At 38.6% G+C, this 18,480-nt stretch overlaps 1 protein-coding gene across 1 annotated transcript; it reads right to left on the bottom strand.

Annotated features, from left to right (window-relative positions):
- Nucleotides 1-4,454: 4,454 nt before the first annotated feature.
- LOC150032899 (uncharacterized) lies at nucleotides 4,455-10,879 on the bottom strand. Its single transcript, XM_090307074.1, has 5 exons — nucleotides 10,745-10,879; nucleotides 10,555-10,628; nucleotides 10,189-10,464; nucleotides 9,323-9,914; nucleotides 4,455-4,775 (listed from the first exon to the last, which is right to left on the bottom strand). Exons 1-5 carry the CDS (start codon nucleotides 10,877-10,879, stop codon nucleotides 4,455-4,457), a joined length of 1,398 nt encoding a protein of 465 aa, XP_090163200.1.
- Nucleotides 10,880-18,480: the final 7,601 nt, after the last annotated feature.

Here is an 18,480-nt window from a genome sequence, read left to right as displayed (position 1 = left end):
ATACATATTATTTTTTCAATTAATAATTTTTACGCACTTTTTTTTTAAAAAAATATAATTAGAATTTGATTTTATCATTAGTCAAATAATCTTGTGTCACGTAGAAAAACTCTAATAAAATAATCTAACAGGCCATACATATAATGATATAATCTATAAATTAAAAAAAATATTTATATATATTCAACATATTTATTTAGTTTTCTATTTTAACAATGCTTTAAGATTAATTTTTCAATTCAAAAAAAAAAAGATAAAATATTTTTCTAAAGCTTGATTTTATCTATTTATATATTTGAAATAAAATTTGAAAATCCAACAACACAATTAAGAGTGAATGGTGAAAATATTTTGATTCTTAGCGCCCAAGTTAAATTTCTTCTCCTTTTTTATTTATTTAATTTATTTATGGTATTTTTTTCAAGGAAAAATTTAACATTTTTCTTATTGGGTAATGGAATTGGAAAGTTTATTAATTTAAAAGTTTTCTAATATTAATCATTTTCTCCAAACATTATAAATTCAGAATTTCACAATCTCTTCTTGCATTCACTCCTCGGCAGTACTTCTTGTTGATACCAAAAATTGCACCATGGTAAATTTGTGTTTGCTTTGGAGGAGAATAACTTGTTGTCCTGCAAAAAGATGAATATAGCTAACATCGGTGTGGTGTTGAGTCAAATTCACTTTGACGTTCAAGTTAGAATCGGGTTTGAATTTGATTGTACTAGTGAAAACTTGTGTGAGATAAAAAGCATACCTTTGTTTAGCATTACCTCAAGAATTATATAAGTCGTCCATATGATAATCGAATCTAGCTTGCCTCTTCGGCTTCCAAGCCATTACTAATCATTAATTCATCTTTTTTTCCTACTGAATCATCACTATCCAAACCATTAGACATTTCAGTCCTTGATGTGCTCGACTCTTGGGTGGAATTTATGACTCTTGATTCACCAATCATTATTCTCAATGTAATCATACTTCTTTAATTCCGCAATAATTAAGTTATATAAACGGAAATGGGTAAATTACTAGCCTTCAGATTAACCATCTTAAAAGAAGTGTTTTAGAATGCTAACTCCTTAACGTATGCACAGGGACAGTTTCATCTTTCAAATATAATGCATGGCTAAAAGACCACGCAATCCTACACCAATTGGGCCAGCCCAACTGAAGGCGAAAGTCCGGCTGTGGGGGTTGGTTGTCGACCCCTATATTTTTTATGTATGATTTTTTTAGGTTGACATCATTGAAAGGTGAGCCGGGCCCATAGGTTCAGCTGCTACCCGTGAGGGTTGACGCTTCTCGAGGTGTCGATCCCCTTTTTTCCTCTTGCTAGTCGGGCTATACAGCCTGGCTGCTAGCCCTTCACAAGATGGCTTCTCCCAAAGGGAGGGGAGTCAGCAGCTTGGCCGACTTCTCTCCTCTTTTTTTTTTCTTTTTTTTATATTTCATATTTCTTTATTGATATTTATATATATATATATATATATTATTCTGCATGTACAAGATACAATATTGCTCTTAACCAAAAGCCATTTGAAAGCTTATTAGCTTGGCTTTCACATTCGGGCTGTTTATCGAGCTTGGTTGGGTTTCCTTAGCTCGAACGGGTCAGACTAATTAAAGCACCTTCTTAGCTCAACTACCTTTGCCTAAACTTTGGATTTAATTATGTTATCTAGGTTTATTTCACCCTCAATAGTTGCCCTTCTCTCGAGCTGGGCAGCTCAAATTCTCTAGATGAAGCCTAGTTCGAGACTTACTTCTCAAACCTTCAGGGTATCCATGCCTTAGCTTGAGTAGGTAACGAGCCTCATTTTCCATGCCAAAAATCCTTCTAAAAAGGGTTCACCTAGCTACCCCAACTTATCATACTCCAATCTTCATCTTCCACCCCTAATTCTTCAAGGTAATTTGAAGCTTGGTTTATATTTTTTTTCTATCTATAGAGAATACCTGAGCCTTAGTTCCTAGGATCGATGTGTCAACTAACCTGGACAATCCTGACTTCATCCCTAATCAAAAGGCTCCAAACCATGCTCGTAGGGAGCGTGGGTTCCAAAGTGACGACTTGGCTTCCCACGCCTTTCCCTCGAGTCCACTAAACATAGATGCCCTAAATTCCCTTAGGAGAAAATTTCGAATTCTTGACTCCGTTCGCATGAGAGTTCCTTCCCTAGGTGAACATCCATCTAACTCACCCTTAGGCGAAGTGGCTTTCTACCCAGTTATGTTTACCTTTGGATTCAGACTTCCTCTCTACCCTTTTATTCAACAATTCTTAGCTTATGTAAACATGACACCTTTCCAATTATTTCCAAATTCTTATTGTGTGCTATTAGGGTGCTACGTCCTCTAGCTCCAATTGGGTAACTCTAATCGCATCACAATGGAGGAATTTATGTCCCTTCATACCCTTAAGAAAATAAATTATTCCTCGAAAATAAATTATTCCCTTCATACCCAGCTATGGAGGAATTTATGTTTTTTGTCCAACCAGTCCAAAGGGGTGGAGCAAACAATGGTTTTTCATCAGCAGTGACTGGCTCGCACCAAATTGTGGAGAGCCTTCTTTACTGGTCCCGATCGAGTTTCGGACTTCTAGTAAATTTCTCACACGTTCGCTCGATTGAGACCTACTTTTATAATTTATTCTAACTTCCCTCTATTTATTTTTATGCAGTTGATTACAAGCCTACCTTGACTCACACGGCTATCATGTTTCAAGACTGAACTCTTTCGACTGACAATTTTTTCCATTACAGACTCAACTTAGTTCAACAAGGATTTCTAGACAGCTTTGAGCTCGAACCATCTACCCACATAAGTCTGACTGATGCTCACTTTCAAAAAAAAAAAAAAGGAAAAACCATTGTAGAGAATTACTCTAAAGTTTATTCTTCTCTTTTTTTTTCTTTTTAGGAATGAAACCTCGTAAAAGCTTGCGTCAAAGAATACGCAACAGACTAGGGGCCAACGCACGTGTCAACCAATTTCGCCTTTCAAACCCCCTTCCCATGACTTCCACGGGTGAGTCAAGGGGGTCTGACCCTGCCCAGAATCCAACTGATGAACCATATTCCCAACGTCCCTATATTTGCACTTCACCTTGGCATAACATCTCTACCCCGATTGTGACCATTCCAACTTCTTCAACTGCTAAAAGATCTACTCCGTCCTCCTCACACCCTTTTGACTTCAACGGACCATACGAGTTCGATAGTGACAAAATTTCCTTCCTTACCAGGGTATGGCTCAATGGACTAGTGAAAAAGAAAAAGTGCCAGCTCAATGGCATGCCGACTCCAGATCAGGTATTACACAAGCCCAACAGCATCCTCGCATGGTAAGTTACTCTATAAGATCATGCCTTTATATCTTTCATGCGGCTGTATTTATTCTCATCTTTCTCATTTTCATAGGCATCCTATGAAATGATGATGTCTTACCAGAAATTAAGCAACGAAATAGAGCTTCATAGGCAAAACCATGCAAAATTGTGTGAGGAGATGGAGGTCCTCAAGAAAAATTCTGTTTCACGTAGAGAATTTGACTAAGTTTTGGCTTTGTATGCTGAGGTGTCCACCCGACTTGCCTATTCTCAAGCATCCTTAGCCACACTACAATCTCAGCATGATGCTTCAGTCAATAAGTTGAATGAGACTCCATCTGTAGTGAACACTGAATTGGAAGAGGCCCGGGGCAAGCTTTCAGATGCCAAATACTTGGTCGAGAGATTTCAAAAAACTGAGACATACTGCTAGATGGAGGACAACTGCCTTCATTGTGGGGTTATGCTTAATTTTATATGCAGCTCAGGCTGATAGTTCAAGCTTGCAGTTTAGTTGAGCCAAATTTGTAACTTCGACATTTGATGCGGAGCTTTGTGTTTATTTTTATTTACAGCTTAATTTACGGGGATTTACTTATTCAACTTTTACTTAACCAAAGTTGCAGCTCACCTTTGCTTGTAAGTCAAGCTTGTAGCTTGCCTATCAAATTATGTGATATTTCAACTTCTGTGTTTATTTTTTTTTCAAAGATTATTGCTCATTGCCCCTCACTCATGCACGAGTAACTTTATGTATGAAAGAAAAGACCTCGTTGCTTGAGTAAAGAAAAACCTTGAATTGAAAGAAATTGTGAATCCTTTGCTGAAAGTTTGAAGTAAATCTGGGAAGTATAAAGTCGTTTATCATGAGAACATAAAGAAAAACCTACTGAATATAAATTTTCAGGTGTTCGGCATTCCATGGGTGAGGTAAGCTTTTCCTGCTTAGGTTAGTCAAGCCGTATGTTCGAGGTCGAATGACTTTGGCTACTTGATAAGGGCCCTCCTAATTTAGTCCCAAAGCCCCACTACCAAGATCTTAAGTGTTGGGCATGACTCGCCTAAGGATTAGGTCCCCCACTCTAAAGTGTCGTTTGCACATACGGGAATTATAATATCATGCAACCCGGATCTTATACTCTGCCACCCATAGATTCGTTATTTCACGATGCTCTTCCATGAGGTCTAGATATAGACGAAGTGTTTCATCATTCTCAACTAGATTGAATCGCTCGACCCTTGGGGAACGAATTCCGATCTCAACTGGCACCATGGTTTCTGTTTTGAAGGAAAACGATGAAGGAGTCTCACCCGTCGAAGCTCGTGACGTCGTCTGATAGGCCCACAACACATTCGATAGCTCTCCATACCACAATCCCTTTAATCCTTCTAGCCCACCCTTGAGATTTCGCTTAATGATGTTATTGACAGCTTTAATCTGCCCATTAGCTTACGGATGGACTGGAGATGGAAAATAATGTTTGATACCGAGGCTAGTACAAGATTAACGAAACATTGTGTTGTAAAATTGACGACCATTGTCAGTAATCAGGACATATGGTATATCGAATCGACATATGATGTTATTCCAAATGAAATTGGTTACTTTTTGCTTGGTAATTGTTGCTAGAGCTTCGGCCTCTGTCCATTTGGTAAAGTAATTGACAACAACAATAGTGAACTTGAAGGAATTAGACATGAGGATTTCCATGAGTAGCGAAAGGATCGTTCTAAATTTTAATCGTATATGAACAACAACAATTACAGTACACAAATGGAAACAACAAGCTATGTGCAAAACCGAAATTACAACATGCTCTACTAAACGATCAAGGGATAGAACTAACATACCTTTGAAGATTCATCTTCAACACCCTTTATCACGAATGCTCGAACAACCAGCAAGATTGCAACTCGAATGCTCAAACACTTCGACTACTATACTGCAAGATCACAGTGATCTCGAACACAACGATCACCCAGATCACGAACACAGCGAACGCAACGAATGACCTCCACAGAACCCTCGACTTGTGTCGAGTTGAGCATGATACCACCACAATGGCTACTTGGTATTCTCAGTGTGAGAATCCAGAAGTGTGGGCTCTATGTGAACTTGGTTAGAGGACGAGACCGGTGGAGAATAATCGTGTATACGATTGAGCAAGTGGAAAATGACAGTGTCTATCATATAGACGATGCCCAATCATTTAACAAAAGTTATGCAATTGTTTAGCAAAAGTTGCACGACCGTTTAGCAAACCGGCCAACTGAGTGTCTATCGTATAGAAACACTCCACAGTAGTCTAGTCTTTCCAAGTTGTCGTTTAGTAAATCATATTTACTTGACAACCTTTTCGTGAGTAATTTCTGAGAATGGAAATCTTAAATCAATAACTACTAAAATTAGGAAAACACTTTTCCTTTTATCTCACGGTTACCATGAAACCACCAATAACCTCACACTCAATTGGTTATTAGAGAAAAAGAGATAATTATCCAATAATTAATATTATTATAAATATATATGATAGCCAACTTACCATACTATATTTATAACCTATAGTTTTAATATTTGATCTCATGAAAGATATGAACCATAGCTCTTTTTCTATTCCATGGTACTTAATGTAAATCTCATTTACATTAATCCTCCAGTAGATACATCTCATACACCATACCGATCATATCATATATAATCGAATTACCTCTTGTCAATTTGAACATTTCAAATCAACACCAAGAACTGATCCTCAACTTGAATCCATTGAGCTACCAAGGGGACCTTATGGACCTGTAGCTCGAAGCTCCAATGTACGTGAATAAGTGACTAAACTCTTTAGTCACGGGTTCCACCATCTGTTAATTTCCAGGCACTCCACTAAAAACCAACAGCTGAACTCTTCTTACTACAAATATATTATGTGTCCATCTTAACCAATCAATAGTGCGATAACCCTTCACAAATCGCTCGTAAGTACAACTGGGTCAATAACTGTTATGCCCATGTAGTTACATCTAACTACTTAAGTACCACTGATCTCTCTAATGAACATAAGTCATAGTCCTACTATGACTGAGTCCTCTTTTCCAAAAAGAAGTTGTGGCCACTATGTTCAAGCCTTGAAATCAGCCCTTAAGGAGTAATCTATCTACTTACCCCTACTTTGGGAAAGGAGTGAATTTCATCTTGTGTAACTGAGTTCCCAACTCCCAAATCAGACAAGTCCCAAAAAGGTAGGCATGTTGAGTTGGCAATCTAGCCACTCTCACCCATACTAATCAAAGGACTGCCCTTAAAAGCAGGTGTAACATCCCCAATTTCAGAAAAATTTAAGTTAATTATCTAAAATTATTGAGTTTAAATTTTCCATTCATTTGGAAAATTGGGATTAAAGTGAAATAATTGAAAAACTTTTATTGGTTAAATTGAATTTAATTGATTAAATATTCGAACTGATTATCTTGAAAATATTGAATTTTGCTTCTCTTTGATTTTGGATTTTAGGGCCAACTTAAAAAAATAAAATAAAGAGATAATTAATTTCATGTGGTTTTGAATTGATTTAAATATTTTAAAAGATTTAATTTGTATCAAATTGATGGATCTTATGCCCTTTAATTTTGGTTTTTGAAGCCTAAATTAAAATAATTTGAAAAGTTAATTGATTTATAAATTTAATAGAATTTTTGGAGATTTTGGAGATATTGTGATAAAATATTTTATTTATCTTTTCAAAATTGAAAAAAATAAAATAATTGAGATTTTTTTTTAAAATTAAATGAGAATGAAACAAGGCCAAAAATTGGGAAAACCGATAGCTTCCACAAAATTGTCGATTTCTAGAGTTTGAACCGTTGGATTGTGCTCAAATTTGGTCACCCTGTTCGAGACATATAGAATTTCATTTTAAGCAGTTGGATCGTTGTTTGAAGCTCTGGTTTGTTCATAATCGCTTCTGAATAAAATCTGTAAAACTAAAAATTCCCGTTCTCTCTCACTCTCGCAAACCCTCCTCATGCAAGATCCTCACTATCAGCTGCTAACCTAAACAAATTATGTCATTTGACAGCAACACCTATTGCCTATCTATGGTAGCCATGAGCCAACACGCCATCAGCCGCCACTGCCCGATCTTTGCCGAAATCTTGAGAAGAACCTTGGGTAAGACTTATTTTTCCTTATAATTTGGGAGGTGAAATTCACCTATTTGATTTTGGGTTAAATTAGTAACCTCTCTTTGGTGTGGAACTTAGATTCAAGATTTGGAAGTTTTTAGGCATTGACCATCAAGCTAGAGACCATTTTTCGTTTTGCATAAATTTGGTAAAGATCGGTAAGTTCTGGGTAAGAGCGGTTGAGTTTAGAAGGTTCTATATTTCCCATTAAATTTTGGTTTTCTTTTTGGTTGATGCTGATTATATTTGGAATTTAGATCCAAGATTGGAGTACTTCAGAGTGCGCAACGTGTTGTCCAGTAGATTCGAGTTCGTTTGGCAAGTAGTTTGTATTTTTAAGGTTCTAAGTCGTCATCCATTGAGTTTTAAAATCTGCTAAGAGGAAATTTTGGAGTCGAAATCTTGCGAGTGTCTGTTGATCAAGTTTCGTTTGGGGGACTCAATTCAGGATTTATTTGGTTTGAGATCATTAGCTTGGATTAATATCTGAATTTGACTTCGAGGTAAGTAATCTTACTACTGGAACTACCAACGGGCCAAGCACAAGATGTATGCTAGCATGATGGATGAATGTTATGGTAGAATGACAACATGATGAACTAATAGTTTAGTATAACCGATATATGTACTTGCTTGAGGATTTGAAAGATGTATTTGTGCACATAGATACTTGAATGCTAGCATGAGATGATATTTAATTTAATGAGGTTGTATGTGATCTATGGATATTGAGGCATGTGTGTCTGTTGTAGAGCCATGATGTTGAGGCATATATGTATGTCATAGAACCGTATTGTGATAATTATGGTGTCGAGCCTATGATAGTGGTTTTACTGATTAGTTAGAATGTCCACTAGGTTTGTGTTTCTTTCGGGATTCACCAGTTTGTGTTTTTTTCGGGATTCACCAGTTATTGTGTCTCATTCGGGATTCACCAGTTTGTGTTTCCTTCGAGATTCACCAATTATTGTATTTCCTTTGGGATTCACCAGATATTGTGTTTCCTTCAGGATTCACCAGTTTGTGTTTCCTTTGGGTTGGGATTCACCAATTTGTGTTTCCTTTGGGATTCACCAGTTATTGTATTTCTTTCATGATTCACCAGAGGTAGTGGGCATATTTAGCTACAGTAGGATAGAACTCAGTTTTTCATGTATGTATGTGTCCCATGAGGACTAGGACAATTTATATGTTCCACCAGAGGTAGGCATCTAAAGGACATAGATGCCTAACCTGACTCTAGTAGTGGGGTTACTTACTGAGTATTTTATACTCATTCTTTCTCATATTGTTGTTTCAGGTAAAGGTAGAAATGCACTGGCGACAGACAAGCGGAATTCGTGATTGAGCCACTGGGACTATTTTTATGCTTCCGCTCATGAGATTTAGATTTCTTTTCATGTTTTTCTTAACTTTCAGTTTAGATGTTTAAAACTTACTATTAAGAATCGTTTTCAGACTTATTTATTATCATTTATGATTTATGGATACCCTACTATTATCATTTATGTCGACGCCCCACTGTGCGAACGGCCAAGGGCTCATAATGTTTGTGATAGGTTCAGGAGGCTGTTTAGGTAGAATTTCAAATCTCTTAAATCAATCGCAAGATGTGGTGAATTTACATACATCTCGAGCTAGTGTAAGCCAATAACAACCTAAGCAAATTATTTTCTTTACACGGGATCGGGCCCCAAAGTAATTGTCACACAGTTCCTCTTAAATTTCCCATATGATTTAATCAACCTTATCTAAATCAACACATTTTAGTAGAGGGAGAGATTATCCTCTCTTGTACAGTCTTACATTGTTTATCACATAGTGGACAACCTTGCAGCTTAACCATCGAGCTTCAACTTTATCATTTGGTAATATCCTTTCTTCCAGAAATTTGATTATGGGGGTCATCCAACTGCTTTGCTCGGTTTGTGTTTGGTCGTCTATCTCCATAGCTTCTTCCCTCAATATGCTGGTTGCATTCAAAACCTCTACAGGTACTATTCTACTTAGATCGGCATCATAAGCTGCTCTCGATCGGGCTACGGAGTCGGCATTGGTATTTTGAGATCGTGGTATCTGCTTTATCTCGCACTTGTTAAATGAGCCTAGCATTTTCTTGACTTCTGCTAGATAAATAGCCATTCTACAATCTTTGGTCTGGTATGTCTCGGCTACCTGATTGACAATAATTTGGGAATCACTGTAAATAACCAGGTTGGTGACTCCAACTCCAATAGCTAGTCGCGGTCCAGCTAAGAGTGCTTCATGTACTACCTCATTATTTGAGGCCCGAAACTTGAACCTTAGGGCATACTCAAGGTGTCCTCCCTCTAGTGACAACAACAACAATCCGGCTCCATAGCCCTTTCTATTGGACGATCCATCCACATAAAGCTCCCTGAGGGGTTGTAATAGCTCTCAGTTTCTGGAAATATTTCAGTCATGCATACCTCCATGTTGTCACCCAGTAAGGCACATGGAGTGAACTCAGTGATAAAGCCAACTATAGCTTGGTTCTTCATTGCAGCTCGAGGGCAAAAATGGTGTCATACTCGCCCAATTCGACCGCTCATTTCATCAATCTGTCTAATGCTTTTGCCTTTTGCAGCATTAACTCAATTGAGAAGCTAGTTAAAACCATTACTTTATGTGCTTGGAAATACGAGCGTAACCTCCGGGCAGATACTACCAAGGCAAGGGCAAGCTTCTCTAACTGAGGGTATCTCGTCTCTGCCCCTACCATCGATTTAATGGTGTAGTATACCGATGACCGTTGACCTTCGTTCTTCTTGATTAGAACAAAACGAACTACAGAATCAGACACGAAAAGGTTTAAGAAAAGTTCTTCGCTTAGTACAGGTTTGCAAAGGAGTAGAACCAAGCTCAAATAATCTTTAAGTTGCTTGATTGTCTGCTCACATTCCTCCGTCCATTCAAAGTTAGCTTTTCTATTTAATACTTTAAAGAATGGAAGTCATTTATCAGTAGCTCGACTTACAAAACGATTAAGAGCTGCTATCTTCCCGTTCAGACTTTACAGTTGTTTTATCGTTTTAGGAGACTCTATCTCGAGCACGATTCGTATTTTGTCTGGATTTGCCTCAATTCCTCTCTGGTTCACCATAAATCCGAGACAATTACCAGAGGCCACTCTAAAAGCATACTTTTCAGGGTTCAGCTTCATTTGATATCTCCTCAAGATTTCAAAGGCTCGACAAGGTCATCTACATGGCGGTTCAATTTCTTGCTTTTAACCAGCATGTCATCCACGTATAACTCCATATTTCTGCCAATAAGAGGAGCAAACATTTTATTCACGAGGCGTTGATAAGTTGCTCCTGCATTCTTGAGCCCAAACGACATCACCGCATAACAATAAAGACCCCGACTGGTTACAAAAGAGGTTTTCTCTTAATATGAGGGATGCATTCTAATTTGGTTATACCCTGAGTAAGCATCCATGAAGCTCAATAGCTCGTGGTCGGCAGTAGCATCGATGAGTTTGTCTATTCTCGGGAGTGGAAAACTATCCTACGGGCAGGCTTTATTAAGATCGATGAAATCAATGCACATTCTCCATTTTCCATTAGCTTTCCTGGCGAGCACTACATTGGACAACCATTGTGGGTAGTGGACCTCTCAGATAAAATTTTTCTGCAATAAGTTGTCGACCTGCTCAACTATTATTTCATTATGAGCTTGATTAAAAGCCCGCCTTCTTTGGAGCACTGGTTTGTGGCTTGGATCAATACTGAGTCGGAGCACCATTATTTGCGGGTCCATCCCTGGCATGTCGTCCGTAGACCAGGAAAATACATCTACATTGTTTCTTAGAAAAGCTATAATAGCTTTCTTCTCATCAACTCTTAGCCTCTCCTGATGCTAACTCTTTGAGTGTCAGATAGCAGCAGAATAGATTCTAACAGCTTGGTCGGCTCGCCTTGGAGTCTGGGCTTAACTGTCGATTCGGGATTGGCAACGTCATTCGATTCCACCTCACCAACGGGCAGGTCTCTCACCAGGAAAGTTGAGGCTTGAGTCTTGACATCAGACTTTTCTATGGCATGACAAAATTTCTCATTTCCTTTTCTAGCAACACTACTAATGACGTGTACCACCTCTACTTTGCCTTGTGGATTTATCATGGCAATCTTATAGCATTCTGGTAGCATCAATTGTTCCCCTCTCACAATTCCAACTCCACCTGGGGTTGGGAATTTCAACAACTGATGATAAGTGGATGGAACAACTTTCACTTGATGGAGGGATGGTCTTCCTAAGATGACATTGTAGATTGATCTGTCGTCTACCACCAAGAACTCCACCATAACTGTCATGCAGGCCATGCATCCGCCAAAGGTGACTAGAAGTTCTATGCCACCCTCGGAGTATACTGTCTGGCCACTGAACCCCAATAGCGGGGTAATGTTTCTTTTTAAACGCTTTCATCCCAACCTCATGGCATTGAAGGCGCGGAGAGATAAGATGTCCGCCGAGCTACCTCCGTCCACTAAAATTCAATGTACCTCGACATTCACAATGGTCAGCGATACTACTAAGGCGTCATTGTGAGGTTGGTGTAGATTTTCCTCCTCTTCCTCAGAAAAGTTAATAACTTGACCTACCAGAATAGTAGAATATACTTCTTGGGCTCTTGGAGACAATTGGGCTTCCCACGCTCTATTCTTTCACTTTCTTCCTGAATCGCCCCCTACCGGTCAACCTATAATCATCTTGATTTCTTTGGGCGGAGTGGGCGTGTGATCTCTTCTTCTTTAAGCCATTTTACTTTGACTACCATTCTGGTCTCTACTTTCTCCCACATATTCCTTTAGTTGTCCTCGTTGAATTAAAATTTTTATGGCTTCCTTGAGGTCAAAACATTCTACATTGGTATGGCCATGGTCTGGGTGGAAGAGACAATATTTGTCTCTGTTTCTTTGATGTGACCTTGCCTTTAGCTTTGTTGGCCATTTCAACATTTCTTTGTCTTGAATCTCTATTAACATCTACTCCACAGGGACTATCGTGGGTGTGTAATGTTCAAACTTGCCAGATGGCAAGCCTTTTCGGGCTATTTTTTCCAGTGCCATAGGTCGCTCTTCCATCCTTCTCTTCTTGTTCCCATGTCAGTCTTCCTCTTCTTGGCCTCTTTATCTTTGGTAGTCCGAACGAATGGTCTTCTCTTCTTTCTTACCATCTCTCGAGCGAAGGAGCTCCCCGGCACTCATGTACTTCTGTGCCCTAGAAAGAAGTTCAACATAGGTTGTAACGGCTTTCTTGCCTAAAGACCAGAGGAACTTCTCGTCTCTAAGCCCATCTACGATGGCTGTCAAGGCAACAACATCAGTATAACCTTCATTCTGCAAAGCTTCGTTGTTAAATCTCATGACATATTCTCTTAGTGATTCATTCCTTCCATGCTTTATGGTGAGCAGATAAGTGGAAGGTTTTCTCTGATCCCGACCCCCTAGGAACTGGGTAATGAACGCTCTTGCCAGTTCTCATAATGAAGTTATTAATCTCCTTTTTAGCTTTCTGAACCATTTTCAGGTTAGACCAGTAAGAGTAAACAAGAATGCCTGACACTTAGTAGCGTCTCGGACTCCATGGAGTTCTATCCATGACCAAAATGTATCTAGATGCTCTACCGGATCCTTTAATCCATCATAGGGCTTTATGGTAGGTAATTTGAATTTGGGGGGTACCAGGTCCTGCATGATCTCAGTGAAGGGTGGGTCTACCTAATCCAACAAATTATCAAGTCCAACCTTTCATGATCTTGAGCCTTCTTGATGTCTCCTAGTTGGTTTTGAATGTGTTGTAACTCGACCGTCCACAGTCGGCTATCTGCTTCTCTGTCATCCTTGGCTTGTTTCCTTTGCCTTTGGTTGATGAGATCCCATAAGTCTGTACCCAGGTCAGATTTATCTGTCTACTCCATCTTCCGAGTTTCTGCTCAGTCACCTCTCCAGATTGTTGACCGCCTCTGATACATGTGTGACCTTCTGGGTTGACTCTTAACTGGAGCATAATTTCAAACAGTAGGAGTTCGAGAATGGCGATCAAAAGGTACATGTTTCTTTAGGTTTGGGTTGTTGCACGCCGATCATTCCCTTCCAATATCAACCTCTACAATGCCTTTGGTTCAAGAGCTTCGGACTCTCCTACCCCTTCAACCGATGGACCGTTACCTTGGCTGGGTCTCAGGCCACCGTGGTGGTGCTTGGGCCCAACAAATTGTGCTTTTACTTCCCGTCACGCTTATTTTCCTCATGAGGGTATATCGCATTCTGCTTGATGGCCTTGATGATGTGGTTTGGTCGTCTGAGCAGCTCCATGATCTGGCTCAGATCCTGACCTAAGCTATCTACTTTGGCAGCTAGAGCCGCATACTCTAGAGTTGTCTTATTTCCAAGCTGGTGGGTCTCCCCCACGTGATTTTGTGGGTTTTCGCCTTGGATGGCGTTCACAATTCGAATTATCCCCGTCAAATGGTTAAAGCACAGAACGTGATGGTATGGCTAAAAGATGATGTTATTTCTCCCCACAGACGACGGCAACTGTTGATACCAAAAATTGCACCAATAGTAAATTTGTATTTGCTTTGGAGGAGAATAACTTGTTATCCTGCAAAAAGGTTAATATAGCTAACACCTGTGTGGTGTTGACCCAAATTCACTCTGACGCTTAAGTTAGAATCGGGTTTGAATTTTATTCTTCTAGTAAAAACTTGTGTGAGTTAAAAAACATACCTCTCTTTAGTTGTACCTGTTGAATTATATAAGTCGTCCATGTGATAACAAAATCTAGCTTGCCTCTTCGGTTTTAAAGCCATTACTAGTCATTAATTCATCTGTTTTCCCATTGAATCATCACTATTCGGACTGTTACACATTTCAACCCTTGATGTGCTCGACTTTTGGGTGGAATTATGACTCTTGATTCACCAATCATTACTCTCAACGTAATCATACTTCTTTAATACCAAAATAATTGAGTTACATAAATGGAAATGGGTAAAACCCTTCAGATTAACCATCTAAAAAGAAGTGTTTTTAGATGCTAACTCTTAATGCATGCACATGGACAGTTTCATCTTTCAAATCAAATGCATGGCTAAAAGATCATGCAAAACTTCCTACACCAATTGGGTCAGCCCAACTGAAGGTGAAAATTGGGCTGTTGGGGTTGGTAGCCGACCCCTATATTTTTTATGTGTGATTTTTTTGGGTTGACCTCGTTCAAAGGTTAGCCGGGCCCATAGGCCCAACTACCAACCTGTGAGGGTTGACGTTTCTCGAGGTGGGGATCGACAGACCCCCCCTCCCTCCCTCCCTTTTTCCTCTTGCTAGCTGGGCTATACAGCCCGGCTGCCAACCTTTCCCAGGCTGGCTTCTTCCATAAGGAGGGGAGTCGGCAGCTTGGCCGACTTCCCTCCTCCTTTTTTTTTCTTTTTCTTTTTTATATTTCATATTTCCTTATATATATATATTGTTCTACATGTATAAGATACAATATTGCTCTTAACCAAAAGCCATTTGAAATTTTATTAGCTTGGCTTTCACATTCTGGCTGTCTGTCAAGCTTGGTTCGCTTTCCTTAGCTCGAACGAGTCAGGCTAAATAAAGCACCTTCTTAGCTCAACTGAATTTGCCTAAACCTTAGATTTAATTATGTTATCTAAGTTTAATTTCACTCTCCACACTTCTATTATTTTTCATTTATTGCCCACTCTTCTGAGTCTTTGTATATTTACGCTTCATTGTTGCGATATACGTAAAATATGGTATTTCGGACGACATTGTTTTGGAGATTTTAAATCGAGTTCCCCTACATAAAGCTGAAAAATACAAGCTCTCTCAAAATTTCACGCCAAAGCTAGCTTACTATAAAGATTTAGTTGCATAACATCACTGTGGACCCTTCTTAGATGGCTTCTTCCTCCAAACCCTTGGATACAAAAACTGTTTATCTTTTATTTCTCCACAACCCAACTCTTTCTCCTTGGATTTTTTGTTTAGTTTCCTCTCGAGAGGTGACGTTCAAATTCGAGTTGTTGCTCCCAATGGTATTCTTTTATGTGAAACCCGACACCCATTCCATCCCAGATAATGTTTTTACACCATTTGTAAGCTTTCTACACAACAATGGCAAGGTCTTCCCATTCTGAGGACTCGTTACTTCACAAAAAATATTGTTATGCATGTCCTATAATCAGACCCTCTCCACTTCAAAATCCTTCGTTTATCCAAGGATCAAATTCCTTCATAATGCCCTTTGTCGTATTCATACACCATATGCGAGCTTTTTTATTATAAAACTTGATGGAGGAAGCTACTAGACGACATGAAGAGTTATTCAAGCATTATGATTTCTCATTCTCTTGTTGTGTTTGCTTCTGGATCGGCTCATTGGAAAATAGGTGATGGAAGGTTTATATATGCTTTCGACTTTTCCTCTGAAACCTGGTCTAAAATTGATATGCCAAACATGAGAAACAATGAAAAAGCTACATGGAACACCAAACTTATGGAGTATGAAGGTAAATTAGGAATAATGTAAGAGTTTAACAAACCTAAATATTCAACGGAGCTATGGGTAATGGAAAATTACTCTCATAAATTTTGGACAAAAAGATGTGATTTCTTGGGGGTCTATGCCTATGACTTTGTATGGATCAGAAGTTTCGATGACATGGTTATATTAGAGTAAAATAGTATTTACTAATTTAGAGACAGGCAAGCGCAATTACAAAGAGTCAGAACAAACCTATTTAGGAGCACCAATGGTATTTCCATTTTTCTCGTATTTTATGTCGTGGAATTTTGACCCTCTCATGCGTACAATCAAGCCAAAGGCCATGATCAAGATTGTTCGTAAACGTCTAATGGGCATCCAAAATAATGTCCATGTTTTAATTTCTTTTTATTTTTATTTTGCTCATTATAATCACTACTTGTGTACTATCCTACTTAAGATTATTAATTACACTCTTCAAAATTCTTAATTGAATTATATGATGTATTGTGTGTTGGGATTGGTGTCCTAATTCTCCCAGAGTCTCGTAGTTTGTAAACACTATACACACTGTTATGAATAAAATAAGAGTTGTTTTATTTTGCATTTACTCATATCCAATAAACAAAGCTCCATGGTTATTGTACGAAAACATAAGCATGTATATGAGATATACAAGTGGATCATGCCTTAAGTAATAACCTAAACAAGTCTGTAGTATAAGGATTAAATGAGGGATTTCTTATTCTGATGACACTACGGATACGACCCGCTTTGTAGAGGTTTACAAGCATTGTGAACTACTACAGATGGTTGATCCTAATCATTCATGTGAAGACATGCGAGCAGGGGTGTCCTATACAAAGAGTTTGTATAAGACCAAACCACGAGATGACTAGTCTCTTTATATCACGCCGTTGATACTTGAGACTTACATCTCACCTAAATGACCATAGGTGACATGACCTTAATCCTCAGTATTTTAGGAACTCCTGGCTTTGAGGGCGGTCTTTTGATTAGTATGGGTGAGAGTGGCCAGACTGCCAACTCAATATGTCTACCTTTTTGGGGATTCGTCTGATTTGCGAGCTAGGAACTCAGCTACACAAGACAGAATTCACTCCTTCCCCGAAGTAGGGGTAAGTAGATAGATTGTTCCCCTAAAGGCTGATTCCAGGTCTTGAACATAGTGGCCACAGCCTCTCTTTGGAAGAGGAGACTCAATCATAGTAGGACTATGACTTATGTTCATTAGAGGGATCAGTAGTACTTAAGAAGTTATATGTAACTACAGGGGCATAACGGTAAATTGGCCCAACTATACTTATGAGTGATCTGTGAAGGGTTATCGCACTATTGATTGATTGATATAGACACAAAATATATTTGTAATAAGGAGAGGGCAGTTGTCGGTCTTTAGTGGAGTACACGGCAGTTACGAATGGTGGATCCCATGACTAAAAAGTTTAGTCATTATTCACATACCGTTGGAGCTTCAAGCTACAGGTCCATAAGGTCCCCTTGGCAGCTCAATAGATTCAAGTTGAGAATCAGTTTTTGGGGTTGATTTGAAATGTTCAAATTGGCAAGAAGAAATTCAATTATATATAATATAATTGGTGTGATGTATGAGATACATCAAGTGGGGGATTAATGTAAATATGATTTACATTAAGTATCATAAAATAGAAAAATAACTATGGTTTATATGTTTCATGAGATGAAATATTAAAACTATAGGTTATAAATATAATATGGTAAATTGTTATCATATTTATTTATAATAATATTAATTGTTTGATAATTATCTCTTTTTCTCTAATAACCAATTGAGTGGGAGGTTATTGGTGATTTTATGGTAACCATGAGATAAAAGGAAAAAGGTTTTCCTAAATTTAAAAGAGTTACTTGATTCGAAAATTTTCTCACGGACAAGGCTATTAAGTGAAAGTGTTTCACTAAGCGATAGCATTAGAGAGACTAAACAATCATGGACATTATCTATACTATAGTTCATCAGCTAGTCGTAGCTAAACGATCACGTGGCATTGTCTATACGATAGGCTGTCATCTTCTACATGATTGAGCACATCGTCTATACGATAAACTGTGTCATCTCCCACTTGCTCAATCGTCTACACGATTGTTCCTCCAGTCTCTTCCTTTAACCAAGATCATACATAGCCCACAACTCCTGGATTCTCACACCGAGAATACTAAGGTAACCATTGGGGTGGTGTTCTCACTCAACTCGATTGATATCAAGGTTCTGGAGGTCGTTCGTTGGGTTCGTGTTGTTGTTCCGGTCGTTGTGTTCAAAGGCTGAGGTGCTGTTCTTGGACACATTGAAGAATGGTTCTTCAAAGGTACGTATACTCTATCCCTTGATCTCATCTTAAAGCATGTGGTAATTTCGTATTGTCATGACCTGTTAGTTTCCATTT

Source organism: Benincasa hispida, chromosome 11 (assembly GCF_027475165.1).
Source record: "Benincasa hispida cultivar pf3 chromosome 11, pf3_genome.v1.1, whole genome shotgun sequence".
NCBI classification, from domain to species: Eukaryota; Viridiplantae; Streptophyta; class Magnoliopsida; order Cucurbitales; family Cucurbitaceae; genus Benincasa; species Benincasa hispida.
The sequence above is the reverse complement of the archived record's forward strand: the minus strand, read 5'-3'. Positions and strand labels throughout refer to the sequence as shown.

Bases quoted from the DNA above. Each gene is read 5' to 3' on its own strand.
- LOC150032899 (XM_090307074.1), bottom strand. From the start codon at position 10,879: ATGTCGTTTGGGCTCAAGAATGCAGGAGCAACTTATCAACGCCTCGTG. The intron at 10,629-10,744 runs GTAGATGACCTT...ATGGTGAACCAG, and splicing joins GCAAGAAATTGAACCGCCAT to AGAGGAATTGAGGCAAATCC. The intron at 10,465-10,554 runs GTAAAGTCTGAA...AGTATTAAATAG, and splicing joins CCTAAAACGATAAAACAACT to AAAAGCTAACTTTGAATGGA.